Genomic DNA, 24,100 nt, shown 5'->3' on the forward strand with positions numbered 1-24,100 from the left:
GGAGGAACTTCCAGACGATATCCGGGAGGAGTATCAGGAAGAATTTCCCAGAGGCACTTATAGAGGAATATCTGGAGGAATTTACAAAGGAATTTCTTGGCTATCTTTTGAAAAAACTCGTGGAAGAACTTCTGGAAGAATTCCTGGAGGAACTTCTGAATAAATTTTGGCGCTTGAAACTGGTTCACGCCGATCCACGCCGCTGGCTGAAAATGATCTATCACGCCACTGCCGGTCAAATTTCACGCACAGGTCTACCTGGAAGTACCCGAAAGATGGCCAATTCGATCGAAAATCACCGAAATGGACTCCAGTGTACTTGTTTTGCAAAATCATGAAGTTTGACATGCCGCAAGGTAAACGCCCAAGAGTAAACGAAAATTGCCCACTTCCCCAAGGGGACCAGGCCCTGCTTCCTTTGGGTACTTCCCGGAGGGTGATCAATTCGATCGAAAATCGCCGAAACGTACTCCAGTGTACTTGTTTTGCAAAATCATGAAGTTTGACATGTCGCAAGATGGGTTAAAGATTAAACAAAAATTGGCCACTTCCCCAAGGGAACCAGGCTCTGGAAGTACCCGGAGGGTGGCCAATTCGATCAAAAATCGCCTAAATGTACTCCAGTGTACTTGTTTTGCAAAATCATGAAGTTTGACATATCGCACGATGGATTTCGAAGCCGATCTGCCAGTGACCATTTTTTCCGGGAGGGAGGTAACCCCAGTACTCCCCGGAATATATCCGGAATCATGGCCATTGGACAAAAATTGACCACGGTTCCTAAAACTATAGGAATTTTGTGATCGATTCCAGAAGATTGCTTGAAAATCCGTTAGAAATTGGCTGAGCTGCGTGGTTTTGAATTTTGAGTTTTGTCGTAAAATGGGGGTTGGGGACGTACGTGTTAAACGTTCGCACCATTGATCTCTTTCAACAAACCTACTGCAGCGCTACGATGCCGAATCCACGGTCCTTGAGTACGTCGGCGAGTATGCGTGTGCTCCCGATGAAGTTGAGAGATTTGAAGTTCCACGAAACGAGTTTCCAATCGCTAGTCCCCTTTCGTCGCAGTGGTCTTCGCCGATGGTTCCGGTTCGTATTCTCTTGTTGATTGTTCGTTGCTTATGTTTTTTTAAGGCTGGCTTTCAGGGCATGACACCAAACCCCCTAAATTTCCGGAGGACCATTCCTCCTTATTCCCGGTGGACTGTTGTGTGCCGATCCTAACATGGAGAACAGACGCTCTGTATGATTTGCACAACCGGAGAGGAGCACAACCCTCCTTCCTCCCTGTCAGCATACGACCATAGTTCCCACCGGGGTTAGTTACCCGATCTTCCCTAAGGTTGCTCGTATCCCGGCCAGCACCACGGGGAGGTAGGGATAGGAGTTGCTGAGTAACAGGCTAAGGACCGTGAGATGGGGTCTATTTTATTCCTTCAGGTACGTGAAGTACCAATGGTACGCTTTACCCAACATTTGCCGTGCCCTTAACATATTATTCAACATTCTGTTTTGATCATGTAGATTGCATAGGAGATTTTTTAAATTTGTTTATTCGAGGTTTTGTCCTTTTGATCTTTTGTCTCACAGCCCTTCATCCATTGTACTGGTTGTGGAGGGCAGGAATCAACAGGCCATAATTTACTGATTGCCTTGCATTGTATGTACAAGACAAAGTTTAGAAATAAAAAAAAACTAAATGATCATAACTTTATCAATAAGTTTTGATTAAAATTGTAATTTATCCGCCATTACGCATGTTTGTCCGAGGTACCCCCTGGGCCCGGCGAAGGTACCCTCAGGGTTACATGTACCCCAGGTTAAGAACCGCTGTTCTAGAGATTTCAGTTTATCATAAACCAAGTGACACATTGTGTTAAAGTATAACCCGAAAGATGCCGAAAAACTTTGCTGAAGAAGGTTCGTTGCTGGAATGTCCACAAAAAAGTTACTACCCTTCGAAGATTGCTTGTTCAAATCATATGCAAAAAATCAATTATTCTGCCAGCACTGCTGAACTACATGGACCAATAATTTAACTGAGCGTTTTATCTAAATTATTAATCTTATAGGGCTGGGATGCTCAGAATCATTTCTGAACGTATGAATCGGGACAAGAAGCAAGAATTTGTGTTGCCCAAAACAACCGTAGGTTGCCCGGTAGTGCTGGCAGGAACATTGATTTCTTCAATATGGTTCGAACAATCAATCTTCGAAGCGTTATAACATTTTACAGAAACGTACCTTTTTCAGCAAAGTGTTTCGGCATCTTTCAGCCTATATACTGCCAAAAATATCTATATAAGATATATGTGTCGCTGTTCTAAATTTTAGCAATAGCTCATCCCCAATATAATCGATATAGAACCACACATAAATTAAATAATTGCTGATTCGCGACCACACATAAATTTTATTTGGATATATATTTTATTAGTAGTATTTTGGTGGAAAATCAAATGAACTTCTCGTTAAAACTCAATAGAAATTCCCGAAGAAAATCGGAATTCTAGCTCAAAATATTCATTTTCATAAAAGAATGAGGAAAATCAATTTTGTTTATGCTTTACCTGCTTTACTGTATAAAGCTACTTTTTGCCGCGATGCGCATCTTCATTTGTAATACAAAAAGATAATCTCGTCAATAATTATTTTCCAATGCCGTCTTCTCCCACAACTCAACTTTAATTATTTTTCCATTTTGTCTCTATCGTTTCAGGAATCGTCGCCAACACTAACTCTAATCTCATCAAAAGTAAGTTCAAGTCATTATTCAACCGCATAGAAAACACAATCTCTCATGACCAAAACTCAAAATTACTGTCATTACGCTGGCTGTGTTCCACCAAAACAAAAAGCAAAATGAGTTTTTTGCAGTGTGTAATCTATCCGTCGGCTACTGCACTGAACAAGTTGAAAAACCAGACAGTAAACGAAAAAAAACTATTACTAATAACACGTAACCGATCCACCAAACAGAAAAGCAATTAAAGTGTGGACCCCCTTTCAATAGTATGGCGGATAAACACACTTGAAGGAACAAACGCAAGACCAACAAATATCTCTCATCTTACGAAATATGAAACGCCAAAATAGTTTCAGTGTTGGGAAGCGTCGTACAATATGCACCCTTCGAGTTGTTGCGATAATAATTTGAATAGTTTTCAAATATGTTGATTTAATTCCAAAGTTCTCACTCACTTACAAAATGTATCGTTTGACATATTATCTATAGAATTTTGTGAAGCTTGGAACGTAGTTTCATTCAATATATTGATATATGAATACACAATTAAAGGAACCTCCTCCAAGCCCTATCAGTGAAATGGAAAATAACTTTTGTAATTTGATCGCTCTGCTATTCATGGATGTTATTAATAGAATTGACGCCAAAAAAAACGCAGTCGTATACACATATTACGGAGAATTTTCGACCATCGCCCCCTACTTAGGACCAGCGTAATCAAAGTGTAACGTGACTAGCTTCGTCTTCCGCATCACCCGCGCGCGCGATAATGACTATGACCCGATGCGTATACAACAACATTCCCCGACGTGCCCCTTCCAGTTCGTTTCCAAACCGCGCCCGCCAGCATGAATGAATATGGATGCGGACTGTCGAGTGGATAGATCATCAGTGGGTACACACGAAGTACCCCCCAACCCGACGTCTCCGCGTGATTATTATAATCAGTTTCGCGGGCCGTCTAATCACTTTTTCCGTCATCGTTGTCGTTTTTTTTCCTTTCCTCGAAATGGTGCGGAGGTTGCCACGGTCCTAACGCAGCGATCAAAGCAAATGCGAGCGGCAAGGGAGGTTGGGTATGCACGAAGTGGGCATAACATAGCATTTTGGGGTTCGCAAGTACCTCTCATCTCTGGTGGGTTCGTTGTTGAACTACATACTGCTGAAGCAAGACAAAGAAATATGAAATTATTTGCTAGTGGACTAGCCGCAGGACACAGTGGTTTAAATTGGGTGGAAGATTCGTTTACAGTTCTATGGAGAAACAATATTTCTCATAACATGATATCTGTTCCATATTGGTAGGGAATCATGTATATATGGGACAATTATGGCAGTTCTTTCATATACTTAGGGAAGAAAATGTGTCGAGCCAAGCACGTGATTAAAACGACAATACAACAGTTGACCTTATCATAAGACGAGTTTCTACTCGACTCGTCGAGTTAAGTACGAGACACTGATGACGACCTTACTGTTGGGGTCGAAATACGTATCTGTCAAAGGTACATTCAAGTAGTAGAATTGAATGGAATAGTACAAACTCGTCTTATGACAAGTAAACAGTATAATGAAAAAATAAATTTCCCCATACTAATTTGCATGCAAACTTGAAACGGCTTGTGCTAAATCAGTTTTAATCCAAATGAGCTCGAATTTTTAGAGGATACTCAGATCATGGTAAAGAATCAGATGAGCACTGTGGAGCAAAATCGATTTTTTGAACCACCCTTCTTCTTCTTCTTATTGGCATTACATCCCCACACTGGGACAGAGCCGCCTCGCAGCTTAGTGTTCATTAAGCACTTCCACAGTTATTAACTGCGAGGTTTCTAAGCCAGGTTACCATTTTTGCATTCGTATATCATGAGGCTAACACGATGATACTTTTATGCCCAGGGAAGTCGAGACAGTTTCCAATCCGAAAATTACCTAGACCGGCACTGGGAATCGAACCCAGCCACCCTCAGCGTGGTCTTGCTTTGTAGCCGCGCGTCTTACCGCACGGCTAAGGAGGGCCCCTAGAACCACCCAAGTAAATACATTCCACCAAAAGCTTAAAATAATTTTCGTATCAATGTTTTTTGGAACAATTTGGCTTGTTTGTTATCATTAAATTTAGGAATAACTTTTACACTTATTTGAACCACTACGCACATTGAGGCTCGCGAGTACGCTAGTAGAAGCCCAAAGTGAAAAGTGTAATTAGTTTTTGTCATTAAATCTAGATTTGAAAAGATTGATGTTTCTTTTCCTCTATGCTGTGTCTGATGTGTATGACTGACGTGCTCGGCTTGCCATTTTCAAGCAACTGCCAAAGCTGTGTATGTGTGTATCAGCCCTCCGATGATGGAAATTGTTTTACGTTGAATGCTTGTCAAAATAATGGCTTTTCGAAAATTACCTCGACTTTTTTTTTTCTTTCCCATATAGATTAGTACACAAAGAGGATTTACCGATGCGTTTCCCTCTGATGAGTTAAAAAGGGTCTTGCTACGGTTACCCAGTTCATGGCTGACTTCCATGCGCTTGCGATCCAACAATATGCCCCGAACGAATTAGATTAGATAACTCATCTAATGTGGTAATGATATAGGCACGATGAAGTGCCTTACTGTGAACATGCGTAAGTCACGCTGTTGCTCTGCTAATGAGTTTCAATTTCGACCCAGGTGGATAATGAGCTGCAAATGAGATGATAACTAACGTGGTACGAAATTGCTTTAGAAAACATATGGCTATGTGAAGCAAGTTGGCGCAGTCAAAAGATGTTTAACTATTTTTCACTTGGTTGGCTCATAGTTTCATAAGAAGTGTTTCACTTGATGGACGACATGAATTTCAAATATTTTGCACAACCATACTGCGTATTGGAAAAAAAATTTTTGACGTTAATTGTTTCTCACTAGTCATACACCCCCGTAAATAATTATTACGCCAGATCAAAATTTTGATTCCTAGTGATTAGATTAAGGACATATTTCGTCACCTTGCTTGAATTGACCTAAGTTTTCAGTCAATGAATGTATTTGTATGCATGCTGAATAAAAAAGCACTCACTCTTTTTTTCTGACTTCGATCGTTATAGGGTATCTGTTCATATATCAATAACATTCGAAGAACACGCAATTTAGGTTAAATTTGTGTTATGTTTTGTTGTTATGCGTCGTGCTAACTGCTGATAAACATCACAAAAATGAGAAATAAAATAATTTGTGCACCAATTTTGAATGCAATTGATTTGGGTACATGGTATGAATTCAAGGAATTCAGTACTGCAAAAGGTTGTGATCGTCATACGACAGAGAACAAAGCGCTTTTAACAGCTTTTATCTATTTTAGGCGACAAAATGAAATCGAGAGGATCTAGTACGCCTTGATATGAAGCAGACGTAATTTTTTCCTTTCCCAAATTTTTTTTCGCCAGTGGTTTTATTAACAGAAAAGTTTGAACTGTGTGAAAGGTTTGGACGAAAAAGGAAGGAATTGATGAAACTATGGATATAATGGTGCAATTAGAAATGGACGACTAACACGACAAGATATATCCGGTGAGCGGTTTCCAATTACATCCTCTATTCAATCCTATATTCTTTCTTACAATAAATTAGATGGATCGGAAAACGAATGGCGTTTCCTTCTTTTCCTATCCATAAATCCTGTAACAATCGTGTGCTCTTGGTAAAATGCAGTTTTTGCGGTTACTTATGACAGTAATCGCAGGAGTTGTAGCCAAATAATCGCTCATTTTCATCTAAAAGAAAACTTTACCAATAAACTTTTCTCGGATCCTCTTATAATGAATGCCTTTAAAATTACATGACGTATAAGTTTCACAAGCTGCTCTAACCAAGGATTGAACTCATTTCGTTATCATTTGGTATTCAGTGTATGTGTTGTATGGTGGACTTCAGTTGTGCAGAAAGGTCTCAATACACTTTGGGTTTGTTCAAAAACCCTTGGTAAAAGATGGGGCCTAAAACCAAGTATGATCATGTGGATATATAAAACCGTTGTCCGTCCCAGGACAACTTACGCTTCCCTTGTCTGGTGGCCTAAAACTAATGAGGCTGCTGCAAGGGCTAAGTTCAACCAAATCCAACGCACCGCTTGCATAGCCATCACTGGTGCAGTTCGTAGTACACCCACTTTGGCCCTAGAAGCAATGCTTCACCTGCCCCGGTTAGATCAACTCATAAAGCTGGAAGCGGAAAAAAGTGCTCTAAGGTTAAAGAGAACAAAAACACTGCTGTCGGGAGACCTTACGGGTCACCTCAGCATATTAAATGAATTTGCCATAAATCCCGCAATAGGAATTTGTAGTGACTGGATTTAAACGGTAGTCAATTATGACTTACCTTACGATGTGTTCATTCCTTCCCGCCAGGAGTGGGAAGGAGGTGGACCCAGCGTTCCAACAGGCTCTATACATTTCTTCACAGATGGTTCGAAAATGAATAATCTGACAGGATCCGGAATCTATGGCCCTACAACAAAAATTTCTGTCCACTTAGGACAGTGGCCCTGATATTTCAGGCGGAAATATATGCAATATTAGAATGCGTGTTATTATGCCTGAGGAGAAAGTATAGATTTGCAAAAATATGTATTTTCTCTGACAGCCAAGCAGCACTTAAGTCGCTTAATAACTACACTTGTAACTCAAAGCTAGTGTGGGAATGCATTCTGGCTTTGAAAAACTTATCCATACGCAATCGAGTCTACCTATATTGGATCCCAGGACATACGGGTCTAGAGGGAAACGAGATTGCTGATGAGCTAGCCAGGAATGGATCTAATGAAAGGTTCATTGGCCCTGAGCCCTTCTGCTCTGTAAAAATGGAACTGAACAAATATATGGTCAGTCAAATCACATCAAACTGGAATGCACTTCCCCATACGAGCCAATCCAAAAGGCTCGTAACGATTAACCCCAAGAAAACCCAACAACTATTAGGTCTCAACAAAAGGGATCTCAACATCTACACCGGTCTAATAACTGGACACTGCCCCTGCAGATACCAGCTACAAAAGATCGGAGCAATCCAAACCTCAAATTGCCGCTTCTGTGACGAGGAGAGAGAAACATCAGAACACATCCTCTGCTATTGCAGTGCACTCACCCAACGTAGGTTCAAAGTTCTCAGCAAGCCCTTTTTAGGGCCTGCTGACTTATGGATCTTATCCCCCAAGGACGTGGTTGGCTTCATAAAGCTAGTCTCGCCAGAATGGGGGAGTCACATACTGTAACTCAGGATCTCTATTCATCAATAATAGATGGTCTTGAGTTCAGTCGATACCAAGGTATCTCAGTGACAAACATGTTACTGAGATAACTTGCGTATTTCACAGCAAAAGGGTATATCACAATAGTCCTAAAATCTGGACGCAGTGATCTTCACCCGACAAACGAGGAAAAAAAAATGGTGGACTTCCAATCCGGCTCTCTGAATGACACCTAGCCCAATGTTGAACAACAGGCACGAAAGTCCATCACCTTGTCTTAGTCCCCGGCGTGATTCGAACGAACTGGAGTGTTCGCCCGAAATCTTCACACAGTTTTGCACACCATCCACCGTAGCTCTGATCAGTCTGGTAAGCTTCCCAGGGAAGCTGTTCTCGTCCATAATTTTTCATAGCTCTACGCGGTACTGTCGTATGCTTCTTGAAATCAACGAACAGATGGTGCGTTGGGACCTGGTATTCACGGCATTTTTGAAGGATTTGCCGTACAGTAAAGATCTGGTTGTAAAGATGTGATTGCGCGGTAGTTGCTACAATCCAGCTTATCGGCATTTTTGTAGATGGGACACACGACATCTTCCATCGACTCCTGTGGCAAAACTTCCTCCTCCCAAATCTTGGTAATGACCCAGTGCAGCGCTCTAACACGTGCCTCACCACCGTGTTTAAATAGCTCTCCTGGTAGTTGATCAACCCCAAGGGCTTTGTTGTTTTTCAGCCAGCAAATCTCCTCCTGGATTTCCTGGAGATCCGGAGTCGGTAAAATTTGTCCTGCGCGCGTTCTACCAGGTCCATCACCATACCGCCATCTTCGTCTGCCACATCGCCATTCAGGTGTTCTTCGTAGTGCTGCCGCCACCTTTGGATCACCTCACACTCGTTCGTAAGAAGGTTCCCGTTTATGTCCTTACACACATCAAGCTGTGGCACGAAGCCCTTACGTGAACGGTTCAACTTATCATAGAACTTTCGTGTGTTATTAGCGCGGTACAGTTGCTCCGTCTCTTCAGAGTCTCGATCTTTCTGCTGGCGCTTTTCCTCCGGAAAATCGAGTTTTGTCTGTTCTGCGCCGTTTATATCGTGTCTCGTTCGCCCTCGTGCGGTGTTGCAGCAAACTCGCCCATGCTGCATTCTTCTCTTCCACTAACTGCTCACATTCGCCGTCATACCAGTCGTTTTTCTGATCCGGGGGCACCGTGCCAAGTGCAGCAGTTGCGGTGCTTCCAATGGTGGATCGAATATCTCTCCAGTCATCTTCAAGAGACGCTGCGCCTAGCTGCTCTTCCGTTTGGAGTGCTTCTTCCAGCTGCTGCGCGTATTCTTGGGCTAGTCTACCGTCTTGTAGCCGCCCAATGTTAAGCCGCGGCATTCGTCTTCGACGCGTATTGTACACCGTTGAGAGTTTTGAGCGCAGGCATATTGCAACGAGGTAGTGGTCGGATTCAATATTCGCACTGCGGTAAGTGCGGACGTTCGTGATGTCGGAGAAGAATTTACCGTCGATTAGAACGTGGTCGATTTGGTTTCCGTTTCTTGGTTAGGTGATCTCTATGTGGCCTTGTGGATATTCTTGCGGGGAAAAAAGGTGCTTCGGACTACCATTCCGCGGAAGGCTGTGAAATGTATGCATCGTTGGCCGTTGTCATTCGATACGGTGTGCAGACTATCCGGTCCGATGACCGGTCTATACATTTCCTCCCTTCCTACGTGTCGACTATAACACGCGAATAAATGGCGTCTAAAAAGCCGCATTTGCTGGGAAGCAATGTGTTTTAAATTTTGGTAGTTTCAATCCCAAAGCCTTACTGTTAAGTATAAGGACAGGATGAGATAAATTAATTATTAATTAATTATCTAAATCCTCCTTATTTAAATTAATTGATTTCTCATATGATGGGTAAATTTCGGTATTAGGATTAGAAATAGATGTAATAAACCAAAGAGGAAGACTGTTGCTGCTGTAACTGGTGAAACATCTTTTGCTGAATGTCAATAAAAAATCAATGCGTTTTGACAGTTATGAACACGACATGTTTTAACGAAAACAAAATCTTGCTCTATGGTTTATTGCCTCTATTGGATTGAAGATAATGTTGTGATTAAGGACATAGTTGGAAGAGTACCACAATTCACTATGGTCCAGGATACAGATTTACGCGGAAAGATGCATTTTACGCCAAAACTATATTTTTTCAGAAAAAAACTGATGTTCTACAAAATTGTTCGAAATAGTAAGGCCATCATTATGGTTCTACCAAAAAAGGGTGGCCCATCAAATAATAATCAAAATAGGAAATATTTTTTTCATTTCTCGGAATATTGACATGTTATGTTCTACAAAGTTGTAGCGTAGCTTATTCCAATCAATTTTGCTAAAAAAAACTTTTTCTGTAGCTCTTAAGTTGGCTGATTTAGAGCAATTTTACCTAATTGGATTAGGGTGTACCTCAAAAAAACAGTATTTTTGATTTTTTTTTGTTTTAGATTTCTCGAAAAAGTCGTCTTCGAGTGACTTTTAGAGCTCAAAAAATGCAACTTTTGATGGGTAAATATGCTCAATATCTTTTTCCGATCAAAAGTTATAATCGTTTTTCTGTCAAAATTAAATTTTTTTTCATAAGTTGATATCTCCGGTTAGGGCGGACCAAAAAAATATATTTACACGGCATCCGAAAGAGAAATTTATATTCTTTATTATGTAAAAAAATTGGGGATATGTTATTTTTTTATTTCAAGTTTCACCAATTTTACTAAAAACATGTTTTTTCAAATAAATTATTATAACTCGAAAACGGAAGAAGATATAGACGATATTCTTGTAGCAAAACGCGCGTTTTGAAAAGCCCCAAAAGTCTTCAGAAGATGACATTGACAATGATTTAATGATTTAGAGCAATTTTACTTAATTTGATTATCTTTTTTTTGTTTTAGTTTTCTCGAAAAAGTCGTATTCAGGTGACTTTTAGAGCTCAAAAATGCAACTTTTGATGGGTAAATAATTTTTTTTATATGATGGGCCACCCTATTTTTTAGTAGAACCATAATGATGGCCTTACTATTTCGAACAATTTTGTAGAACAACAGTTTTTTTTTCTGAAAAATATAGTTTTGGCGTAAAATTCATCTTTCCGCGTAAATCTGTATCCTGGACCATAGTGCAATGGCAGTCAGCAAGATACTGGTCTGCTAACGAGTCTACCCCCTTCAATAGGTTAAGACAGTTTTCGCCCACCTATTTTAAAATCTTCATTTCTCGTAAACTAGTTGTTGAAAACAGTACCAGTTAAAGTTTTTCCATACAAGCATCAGCATAGGCGTAACTAGAGTCTCGGTCTAGGGGGGGCCATGGCACCAGCTGGTGGGATGTAATTTTCAAAGGCGATTTAAAGCACTGTGCGCATGGATTGCAATAGAAATTGTTTGACTAAGTTTATCGCTCATTCGTCCTAGAACTAACATAAAAAAACGCGAATAATACAATTGATTTCCAATGATGCTGTGATTGCTTCAAAACGCTGTGTCTGTGTCAACTTGTCTTCTCCATGTTACTAAATGTGGATAAGTGTGTAATCTAAGATTCAAGAATCTTCTTCGAATTATCTATTCGATATGAGTATATTTCTGAAAGTTTTCAAGCATTTCCATGATTACTTAATGCAAAAAGATCTCGTTTTTTTTAAACTTGAAATTTTTGAAACTCTTTAGATGTGGAATAAATTCCTCGAAATTTTGTCATAATCAATATAAGTATTCATGCAATTCCAAAATGTATGCTATGTGCTGAAATAGTTAAGTACCGATGAACACAAATTTGGAATCCTAAAGTGTTTTTTATGAGTCATAAATTCCATGAGTCATAAAATTATGAGTCATAAATCAAATTCCAGAATAACATAGGGTTTTTGTAGTTACTGACGTTAGGAAGAGGCTTTATTATGGTTTTCTGAATAGGTGAGAGATTTCTCTGCAAAAATCAAAGAGACTTGAGAATCGACCAAATCGATCTGAATTGTGCTGCAAAAAAATGTTTTCTGATACGAACTGGTTTCTAAATCTATTTTTTTTAATCCTAAAAAACAAATTCTAACTAAAGCAGGTACAAAAGAGTTTTCCGATGATCCTTATGAAATCGCCAAAAAATTAAATGGTACGAGATATTTTGAGGATTATAAAAATATTTCTTTAATGCAATCTCTGTTGTGAGTGCGAAGGTTGTCTAAGTTTTGTCCTAATACTTTCAATGGAATGCGTTGTTGATTTTTCTGTCATTGTAGCAAAGATTCTTAAGTTTTATAATTTTATATCTTTCTGTGCCAGAATTATATAGCGAGAGCAAAAAGCTCCATAGGGATTTGATCAACTGTTTTGCGGCATACCTTGCGATTAACTCGAAGATTTTCGAAAGAATGGTCGTTCGAAATTTCATTGACCGGATTGGTGTACATGTGCTCATTTTGATGTAGTTGCTTCAGTCTGTTTTGAAGCGAATGGTAGTTTAATAGAACATAAATATTTATATCTTAATACAATTATGTTTTTATGTTTCTGCGACCAGGATACTAGTCAAACAAATGCAGAACAAATTTTATTATTTTAAGCTAGTAACTGAATTAGAAGCGGCATTGATTTTAGCTTAAAAATTGAGAAAATGTTCTCGGGGGTCCAACTTAAATATTTAGATGCTTTGCTGAAAAAATGGTCATAGATAGAACGCACAAAAATATTTTTATAGAATTCATAATCAAAATTAAGAAATATGTAGGAAATATGTAAATGAAATAAAAATTGAGTTGGAATTACTTTTCAAAATTTTCTGGGGGGGGGGGGGGCACAAGGGGGGTTGGAGGGGGCCAGGCCCCTGCCCCTATTTACGCCAATGAGCATCAGTCAATTATGAAAAAACCTGAACTTTAACTGTTTCCAACAACTAGTTTTCGAGAAATGAAGGTTTTAAAATAGGTGGGCGAAAACTGGGGGGAGGGCGATTTCTGGGTGTCTTACCCTATACGAATGTTAAGAACAGCAACGAATAAAAGTTTTATATTCAAAATAGTGTTGACCCGGCAAACGTTGTCCTGCATAGTAGGCGAAAATGCGTGTTGTGACTGCCCATGCGAAATTTCGTATAAATTCTAATTTTTTGTACGATTTACTAAACTTTCCTCGTGATTTTCGCATATGCAAATATTATATAAACCCGTCGGAAACTATGAAAAACGTATCTGCTGAAGGCTGACTATACGTACCATATTTAACAGGACAGTCCCGTTTTTTAGATTTTATTGTGCTGTCCCGTCGTAATCTAAAAAATCCTCAACTTGTCCCGTTTATTCATTTATTCTTCCGACTGAGGCTGGCTCATCTCTCAACAAAGAAAGTGATTTTATTTATTTATCACTAGCAGACCCAACGAACTTCGTTTCGCATAAAATTGATTTATTCTCTGATTAGTTTCCGAGTTATGAAGAAATTGGTGTTTCATTTGTATGGAAGCCCCCCTTTCCAAAGCGAGGAGGTCTTAAGAACCTTCCCCGGCCCTGAAAACCTCTGTATACAAATTTTCACGCCGATCGGTTCAGTAGTTTCCGAGGCTATAAGGTTCAGACAGACAGAAATTCATTTTTATGTATATAGATTTATACATAGATTTATTTATACAAAGAAAGTGAACGAAACCCATAAAAAAGTGTGAGATGTTCTGTTATTAGTGTTGCTTTTAAAAGCATGCTATCTATGCCGTTTTGTATTTTCCATTGATCGGCTTTTCTTAAGGTGTTGCCGAAGGGTAGGGAGAAGCGTCGTGACTAAACTTCTTTGAGCAGATCTGAAGTCTACGATTTAGTGGATACGCTAATGCTGGCAAAAAATATTCCCGATCAGGAATACATAACAAAATTATAACTCAATTCTACCAATGGTTGTTATTTAAAACAACTTGTGTTATAATTAGATAATTCGATAAAAATGTGTCTTCGGCCAGTTTTATTTCATATCAAAATTATAACAACATTAGTTATGTATATTTACACAAAATAATTGCCTACATTTTTTGATATGGGAAAAAAGCGGAGGTAATCATCTCCAGTATAACTTGAATCAATGTTCGATGTTAATAGCTAGTACAAAGTTAATTGCCTACATTATGGATGGAAATCCTGCGTTGTAGCGTACCACATTTTTATACGTGATGTAGGCAATTACCATGAAAGTAGATTTTTGTACCTCATAATCATATCAACGGTTGTTATAATTTTGAAATGAAGGTAACAACCTCTGATATAATTATGTTACGGCTAGAGGGAATTTTGATATAATTTTTGTTATTTTAACAACTAACCAGCCAATTTTATAACACATTTTGTTACATTATTTTTCTGAAATAAATAACTCCCCTTGTTATAATTTTGTTATGCATTCTTGATCAGGTTTATTACTATTATTAAACACTATAAATAGGATTGCTATATATTACAATTTTTAGTGTAACCGTGTTTCTGCCCTATTTTCCAATTCAGCGCACATTAACTGGTATCGGCTTCTAATATTTCATCACCGGATCTTCACTTAAATTTATTATACTAATTAAATTCACTGTAATTCAGTTCAACTATTTCTACTGGCTTCCTTTAACTCTATCCAATTTGACAACTTTTTCCTTTTGTCTCGATAGTCACAATATACACAATATACGGTTTATCAGCAAACTTTGTTTCTAATTCACATAAGAAATAGTATCGCAACATAAGGTTTTCAACAAGTGCTTATCCGAAAGATTTTTTCATACAGTTTCATTTCAATGATTTTTCCTGCTTATTCCGGAGGCATTCAAATTTGACCTATTTCATCAGTGGATTCAACGGAATTAGTAACTTGGTAGGCAAGTATTTCCTTTCCATCGTCAATAAAATGAAGCGACAGACATTCTAATTTTAAGATTAAGTTCTTTTGCAATTATTCTTTTTCTTTTTGAATCTTCCAAAGTAGATAATAAGCCATTTTACGAGACAGTTTCGATCAGCTGATCGAAACTTCACCATCAATTGAGTGGACGGCTCCGCGTTTTGTTTTGGTAATTTTGCACGTCAACCATCATCATTAAATTTTCGTTTCACTTTTGCAGGTGTTCCGTATAAAAAGTAAATATTAGTGTTAGGTCTGTGGCCATTTCACCCGTTTCGTAAAATAGCTTACTAATTTTTTTTTTTCAAATCTGCTTTACCACATATTTTTCAATCATTTGATTTTTTTTGAGACATCAAGGATGTTTCAAACCGAGGGAAAATTTAAAGTGAAATCAGCAGTGTTCCATTCATGTTTTTAAAAATTTCATTTAAATGAAATAATTATGTTGCTGCCAAGAAAGACGCCGTAATGTCGAAGTGAATTGATCCGTAGATAAAATAACGCATTCATACACCAAAAAAATTGAAAAATATTTGAATCTCGTGATTCATTCGTGGTTCAAATCTGCAAAAAATAGAACATAGCGTTATACCAGTTTTAAGTTTTTGATAGTTGACTGTTATGAAAAATGAATCTAGAACAGTTGCTGGGAAAATTAATGATTGTGATTCATATTCAAAATGACAACCCCGAACAATTTTAATCACTGCTGATTTCACTTTTAGTGGGATTAAAGGCTAGATTTAAGGTCCTCACGTACTTTAAGACTAGTTTACACATCATGCGCTTGTTTGCAAATTTCGTTCCCATGTGTGTGGACCGGATTTATGGGATTACGTTATGAAAAATTGAAAAATTGGCCCGATTTAAAATACAATCCGGCGGATATCTCCGAGAGTCCGAGCTGTAAACCAGACTATAAATTGGCCAGGATTTTTCCTTTTCGTGACGAAATTGTATGAGTCCCGCTTTTTTGGGAGCACATGGGAACAAAATCAATTGACAAGATTGCCGAGGTGTGAGGCTACTTTTAGCGTCATTTAAATCAATTTGGATCAAAAAGGTCTAGATTTGATATTTATTATCATGCGAAATGCTGCCCCCACAATTGTTGATTTTTTAAAGGAATATTTCATGAAGTATAGCATCGTTAAACGTCTTCACACTTAATTTTTTTTACCGGGATCTCAGTAAAATGTTGAACTTTTACCGAGATTCGCACAGCCGTGCCCCAGCAAACATGTTTTTTGCCGAGATTTCTGTCAAAATTGCTGAAAATCAGCAATTATTTTGCCGAAAATCAGCTAACAAACGCCTTTTTTGCTGAAATATCAGATTTTTATTTTGCCGGCGCACGGCTGTGCGGATTTTTGCCGAGCTGCAGAAATAAAAACTAAGTGTGTACGATAGATTTTTACTTTTCGCTTTTGGTTCTATCCCTGATTGTGAGACTTTTGACGAGTAAAGAAACTAGTTCTCCAGAATATGGTTTCCTTTGCTCGTCGCCCTGATGGTCTAAATCCTACGTAGGGTCCCCTCATCATTCTGGACCAAACATTGATGCTATGATCAGGGTAGCTTTAATTCGGATTCGGGACACAAAACAGTATGCAATATATGCATAGGAGTCGATAAAGTAGTTGTTATTCGGCCGACTAATTGTCGATGTGCATTCTTCCAATGCCTTCGGTGCGTTGTTAGGAAGCTTCGCACAGCACGCAATTGCACATAGACGGCTATCGCCGAGACCCAATTCGTCGTTTGGTTTGTAACACTTCGAGTATACTCTCTACAGGCCTTCTATATACGGTTACTGCTCCTGGACTTCATTTCATAGATCCGATATTTATCCCATGAAAATCAAAGTAATGAAAAAAAAATTGATTTGATTTTTATTTTGTGATTTTTTTTCAGCAGTTGACACGCATGTTAGTAAAAAGACGCTACGAAATTGATGTTGTATTTCTTTGTTTCGCGATGAGATGAATATATGTTCAGTGAGCTGGAAAATGGAATAGTTCTCCTACGTACTTTACGTACACTTAGTCTACGAGCTACGAAAATAACAATCATTAGGGATCGAGAGGATGAATAACTTCCAAGTTAAAATCTATATACATCTTACATCTTCTTCTTCTTCTATATACATAAAAATGAATTTCTGTCTGTCTGAACCTTATAGACTCGGAAACTACTGAACCGATCGGCATGAAAATTTGTATGCAGAGGTTTTTGGGACCGGGAAAGGTTCTTAAGATGGTTCGAGACCCCTCCCCGCTTTGGAAAGGGGGGCTCCCATACAAATGAAACACCAATTTATTCATAACTCGAGATTTAATCAGAGAATAAATCAATTTTAGGCGAAACGAAGTTTGTCGGGTCTGCTAGTCCTTTAATAAAAAAAATCGTTAGGGATGAATAAAACGTTACATTGAAAACACTTGCCAGAAGCTTGATATATAAGCGTTTCAAAGAATCAATTATGCATATTTGTTCAATTCAATGCACTAGAGCCTAAAATTATATAACATCTCTCCTTGACCGTCACTCCAATCCAACGGAAACATTAGTCTACCTGTCAAGACCTCGCCTCGTATTAATTGCGTCTAATTTGAATGCAATCGACTACTCGTGGGATCGTCCTCAACGTCAAACCCCCTATTATCGCGGGCCCATCTGATGTGGAACTATAATTTACGGTTTGAACTTGCGCAAATGGCCAAAAAGTGTCACCCGTGTGCGCTGGTTTCGATAAACAACCGAACATTGCGCGACAAAAACGGAGAGCCACAACAAAGAACCTTCCTCCTGCGGAGGGTCCAGCTGCGTGATTTGAAACCAGTGGAACAGAGTGCGGAGCGCGGTGCAAACGGAATTAAATGGCATGGAGCTTGTTTTATGAGCAAGCTAAAATCCACCCACCCCTCACCGACGACGGCGTGTTGCTCCGCGTCGTCGTTGTGAAGCTACATGTGGTGTTGTTACCACCTTCTTTCAAATGAAGACGATTGCTCGAGTTTTTATCCGATCCCGCTGTGGGTTAGAACGGTAAAAGACGATACAGAATCTCGAACAGACATTTTATTTGTTATATCTATCATAAACGTCGCATTTTCTTTTTAATTTGTGAAGTTAAAATCAACTCCGATAGTGTAACGGTACCAATAGATATGTATAGAAATTATAAGTTCGGCAATATAATAATTTTTTTTACCGGGATCTCAGCAAAATGTTAAATTTTTACCGAGATTAGCACAGCCGTGCACCAGCAACATGTTTTTTGCCGAGATTTCTGTCAAAGTTGTTTAAAATCAGCAAATAATATGCCGAAAAACAGCTAACAAACGTCGGTTTTGCCGGAATATCAGTTTTTTATTTTGCTGGCGTACGGCTTAGCGGGTTTTTGCCGAGCTGCAGAAATGAAACTAAGTGTGTACATTTTAATACACTGAAAAATGCAATTATGGATACCTGATTGGCAACAATGTTGATACACCAATGCCTGGTACATTGTTGAGCTCCATAATCGTCCTCCAATTTCCCTAAACGTTTGGGGTCCCAGGTAGAGAATCCACTTGCTTGGACATACTGGGTTGATTTCTATTGGTGACCAGGCGTAGTTGACCTTGTAGACCAATTGATCGGAATTCCAGAACAATGTGGAGAACTTAGAACATCATGAAGTGCATATAATAGGTAAGGGCTCTAGGGATTTGCTTTGACTTGCTGGGTTGATTTTGATTTGAAACCAGGCAGAGTTGACCTGGTAGACTTGTTGCTCTGAGCTCCTGAACTATTTAGAGAACCTAGCACATTTGCATCATACTAATTTGGACTGCACATAATACACATGGGCCCTATGGACTTGTATACCAATTGATCTGAATTACAGAATATTATGGCAAACCTAGTACCACATCTGCATCAAAATAATTCGGACTGCACATTATACGCAAAGGCTCCAGGAACTTGTTTTGACATGCTGGATTGATATCGATTGGATACCAGGCGTAGATGACCTTGTAGACCAATTGATCTGAATTCCAGAACACTTTGGGAACATCAAACTATGTTGAAGTGCATATAATAGACAAGGACTCTAGGGACTTGTTTTGACTTGCTGGGTTGATTTTGGTTTGATACCAGTAGTCTGATTGATCTGAATTCCGGAACAATTTGGAAAACCTAGAACATCTGCATCAAACCAATATAACACGCAAGGGGTTGGGGGCTTACATGGTCAAGCTGGGTTGATTCCCGCTATGAAATTCTTCTGAATCGGTAAATTTTACTCATATTGAATTAGATAAATCGAAATTCTCCACATTCCAAATGGCAGCAACTATATTCCATCTTATCTTGCTAAAAAAAATGTGGATCCCTTGAAACATAACAAACTATGGGGAACTTTAAAAAAATCTGAACATCACTTAAAAGACACCCGAGAAACTGCTGTTTGAAATCATGATTTGATTTCTTGATCGCAGTATTCGACATGTTAACCAAGAACTTACCAACATGAAATTAAGTTCAAGTTTTGCTTAACCCTTTCAGGCCCAAATTTTTCTAAGCGGTATTATGCAGTAAATTTGATATGTTCCATTTGTTTTCGTGATTTATAATGGAGAACTGGCAAAACAAGTTGAAAAATATTTTTTCGGGATGTATTGTCACTATAAGCTTGGATATATATTCAACCATGTCCATAACATATTCCTAAATCTCAAATAACATGGTCAGATAGTTTTGGGACATCCTGGGTCATCCAAACCGTTCTTGAGTTCAGAACTTGCGATCTACAACCACGAAACTAGATTTTTTCGCCACTAGAAGCTTGGATATGTATTCAACCATGTCCATAACATACTCCAGAAGACCATGAGACATGGTAAGATGGTTTTGGGATATTCCGGGTCATCCAAACCGTTCTTGAGTTCAGAACTTGCGATCTACAGCCACCACTCTAGCTTTTTTCGTCGCTTCAAGCTTAAAACTATATTCATAACATGTTCCAGAAGACCAGAAGACAAGGTAAGATGATTTTGGGACATCCTGGGTTATCCAAACCGTCCTTTAGTTCAGAAGTTTAGCTTTTTTCGTTGCTCCAAGCATGGATATGTATTCAACCATATTCATAACATATACATGAAGATCAGGAGACATGTTCAGATGGTTTTGGGATATCCTGGGTCATCCAAACTGTCCTTGAGTTTCGAACTTGCGATCTACAGCTACGAGACTAGCCTTTCTCGTCACTAGAAACTTGGATATATATTAAAGCATGTCCATAACATATTCCAGGAGTTACCATGTCTGTTGGTTTTGGGACATCCTGGGTTAACCAAACCGTTCTTGAGTTCAGAACTTGCGATCTACAGCCACCGCTCTAGCTTTTTTCGTTGCTTTAAGTTTGGATATGTATTCATCCATGTTCATAATACATTCATGAAAATCAAGGGACCAATCCTGGTTATGAATTCCCGGATTTTCAATTCGCGGCTTATTTGGATGGGATTCGTTTTCAACCGCTGCTTAAAGACTGTAAGAAGCCACTGCCAGTGGAAAACATGAGGCAATATACCAAAAAGTGAAGTAAATTTTATGGAGAAAATTTGATTTTGAATGTAAATAATCGCTTCTGACGACTTTTCTCCCAAACTCTCGCAGCGCACTTTACCACTGGATCCTTCTCGAATTCACCTATAGCATCTTCTAATGACAGTAATTTTATTTTTATGTGCTCAAAAGATGATACAATTTTGTTCACAAAATGTGTTTTAAGTAACTATGAACGAACATAATACATTTATTTTTATTATTAGAAATCGTTACGTTGTAAAGAAGGGAGGGATACGGAATTGCCAAAATTTGAGTTAGGGAAGATCCATTAATTACGTAACGCAAAAATTGATCATTTTCACCCCCTCCCTCCTATGTTACAATTTTTGAAAAAAAAAAATTATGGGTCGTCACACTTCGCCAAACCTCCCTCCCCCTCTAAGAATTACGTAATGTATGGACGCTCCCATACGTCATTTGTGAACGTTTGTGTTTCATTTTGAAGTCAACTAGTAACCTTCTAACGCCCAAGACCGCCTTAAGACGGGATATTTTAATATTTTTTTTGTAATTTTTTATTGTTCAGATTTCAAAATTATTTTTTTTAACTTGTTTTTCATTCAACCTTCTGTTATTTTTTCAACCTTCTTTTCCTTCGACCTTTTGTCATTTCGACCTTTTGTCCTTGAAATTTTTTGACTTTCGACCTTTTCCCTTTCAATTTTTTGACTTTCGAACTTTTGACCTTCGACCTTTCGTCCTTTCGACATTTTATCCTTTCGTACTTTTGTTTTCGACCTTTTATCTCTTCGACCTTTTATCCTTTCGACTTTTTATCCTTTCAGCATTTTGTCCTTTCGACCTTTTGTCCTTTCGGCCTTTTGTCCTTCCGACTTTCGACCTTTTGACCTTCGACCTTTTGTCTTTTCGACATTTTGTTCTTTCGACCTTTTGTCGTTTCGACCTTTTGTCCTTTCGACCTTTCGACCTTTTGTCCTTTCGACCTTTTCCCTTTCAATTTTTTGACTTTCGACCTTTTGACCTTTGACCTTTCGTCCTTTCGACATTTTATCCTTTCGTACTTTTGTTTTCGACCTTTTATCTCTTCGACCTTTTATCCTTTCGACTTTTTATCCTTTCAGCATTTTGTCCTTTCGACCTTTTGTCCTTCCGACTTTCGACGTTTTGACCTTCGACTTTTTGTCTTTTCGACATTTTGTCCTTTTGACCTTTTGTCCTTTCGATCTTTCGACCTTTTGACCTTCGACCTTTTGACCTTCGACTTTTTGACACAGATTCTCCAGATATCCAGATATAAAACTATTTTTCGATATCCGTTGACCTCCCGGGAAGTGTAATGGATATGGAATTCATATTGAAGCTTTGGTACCAAAAAGAGCTTCTAAGCAGCTGTAGATCTCAAGTCCCGATCTAAAAGACATTTTGGATTGCCCAGAATATCTAATAACTATCTTACCATATCCTCTGACCTCCCAAGAGGTGTAATGGATAAAATTGAACGGATATTGAAGCTTCGAGTACCAAAAAGAGCTTCTAAGCAGTTAAAGATCTCAAGTCCCAAACTCAATGACAGTTTGGATTACCCAGACTGTCTCATAACTATCTTATCCTTTCCGTTGACCTCCCCGAGAGGTGAAATGGACATAATTGAACGGATATTGTTTTGAATATCGAATAGAGCTTCTAAGCAGCTGTAGATCTTAAGTCCCGAACTCAAGGACAATTTGGATTGCCCAAAATATCTCGTAACTAGCTCACCATATACGTTGACCTCCAGGGAAGTGTAATGGATATAATTGTACGAATATTGAAGCATTGAGTACCGAAAAGAGCTTCTAAGCAGCTGTAAATCTCAAGTCCCGAACTCAAAAACAGTTTGGATTGCCCAGAATATCTCAAAACTGTAATATGATATCCTTTGTCCTCCCAGGAGGTGTAATGGATATAATTAAATGCATATTGAAGCTTTCAGTACTGAAAAACGATTTTCTTGCAGCAGTAGTCCTAAGTAGTAGTCCTTGCAGAAGTCATAAACTCATGGAATGTTTGGATGGCCTAGGACGTCCAAGGAACTTAAAAAAATAGTTTATTGTACATCACAGTAACTCTACGGATGCGTTTGAATAAAAATCTTATTTTGAATCAATACAATCCGCTGACAATACTCCTAAATTTTTCTTTTTCGTAACTTTACCGTGTTCATGACGTTCTATGTTGTCGTAGGGCTTCTTCTTCTTTTTGGCATTACATCCCCACACTGGGAGAGAGACGCCAGCAGCTTAGTGTTCATTGAGCACTTCCACAGTTATTAACTGCGAGGTTTCTAAGCCAAGTTACCATTTTTGCATTCGTATATCATGAGGCTAACACGATGATACTTTTATGCCCAAGAAAGTCAAGACAATTTCCAAACCAAAAATTGCCTAGACCGGCACCGGGAATCGAACCCAGCCACCCTCAGCATGGTCTTGCTTTGTAGCCGCGTCTCTTACCACACGGCTAAGGAGGGCCCCTGATAGGGGAGTTGATTCCAATCAATTTTGCTGAAGAGAGTGTTCACTTTCATTTTTCTGTTGGGGTCATACATGGCCCCGTGGGCCTGAAAGGGTTAATACAGGTTCCATACAAATGCTTGTACAGTTCATTTATTTAATAAATAGAAGTGATGAAATTTGCATAAAATGATAAGTCACAAGATAAATCGCTGCACAAATGTACCATGCGTCTCCATATGCTTTTATGCTTATATGCTGCTGAAAAGTTATCAAAATCACTACTAATCGTTTCTCCTGGGAGGCTCATTTTTACCTGAAAAACATTCATGGGAGCATTCAGATATCTTTATAACTTAGATTATCGTAATAACTTAGTATTTTGACTTATACGAACATGCAATCATGCAATCATCCATGTGACATCATCGCCGTTCAAGCGCTTTCCAACTTTGTTACCAAATAATCTCGAAATTTTCCCAATCAAACAAAAAACGCCAGTAACAAGTTGATTTTAGAGATCGAGAACTACAAATGCAACACATGAGCATCTCGAAAACAAATTTCCGTCTGCATGATATTCCACACACCATTCACAGTGTGCAAAATCGAGCCAAAAAACGGACGCAATTCAACCACGGTATGTACATATCTGGAGATTACCTTAAAAAAATCACAAAAATCCAAAGAATCTGATGGTGCCGACCCCTTTGCCGCTAGAATACTGGAAGTGTCCTATTTTGTCCAATTTCCCCTACAAATAGACGTTTTTGCGAATGCATATGTTCACATCAATCGAAAAGACAGGGAAAACCTTGACTTGTGTTATGGAAATATCATAATAGGCCTCGCATATATTTTTGAACACGGATAAGTGTTTCATTTTGTCTAATACCCCCTATAAAATGCTTCAGATGATACACATTTAAGATTCAATGAGATCATCAAATGAGTTACTGTCAGCTATGGAATTCAGGACGATGAAATATTGTTATCCTCGGACAATTCACTGGGAATCTGTTTAGTGTCTGTTTTTGTCTGATGCCCCCTATAATTTAAAAATATTTTCAAAAGTATAACATCAAATTAATTTTCATTTTAGGAAAATGTACTAAGATCCTTGAAGACTATT

At 38.6% G+C, this 24,100-nt stretch overlaps 1 protein-coding gene across 3 annotated transcripts in view; it reads left to right on the forward strand.

Annotated features, from left to right (window-relative positions):
• LOC134213467 (voltage-dependent L-type calcium channel subunit beta-1) overlaps positions 1 to 24,100 on the forward strand; it is a 405,504-nt gene that overhangs the window by 146,404 nt on the left and 235,000 nt on the right. For all 3 annotated transcript variants that reach the window (XM_062692544.1, XM_062692543.1, XM_062692545.1), the window contains exon 3: positions 2,723 to 2,758. In XM_062692544.1, coding sequence (XP_062548528.1) covers positions 2,723 to 2,758 — 36 coding nt within the window. The remainder of the gene's footprint in view (positions 1 to 2,722; positions 2,759 to 24,100) is intronic.

The sequence above is a fragment of the Armigeres subalbatus genome, chromosome 2 (assembly GCF_024139115.2).
Source record: "Armigeres subalbatus isolate Guangzhou_Male chromosome 2, GZ_Asu_2, whole genome shotgun sequence".
Lineage (NCBI taxonomy): Eukaryota > Metazoa > Arthropoda > Insecta > Diptera > Culicidae > Armigeres > Armigeres subalbatus.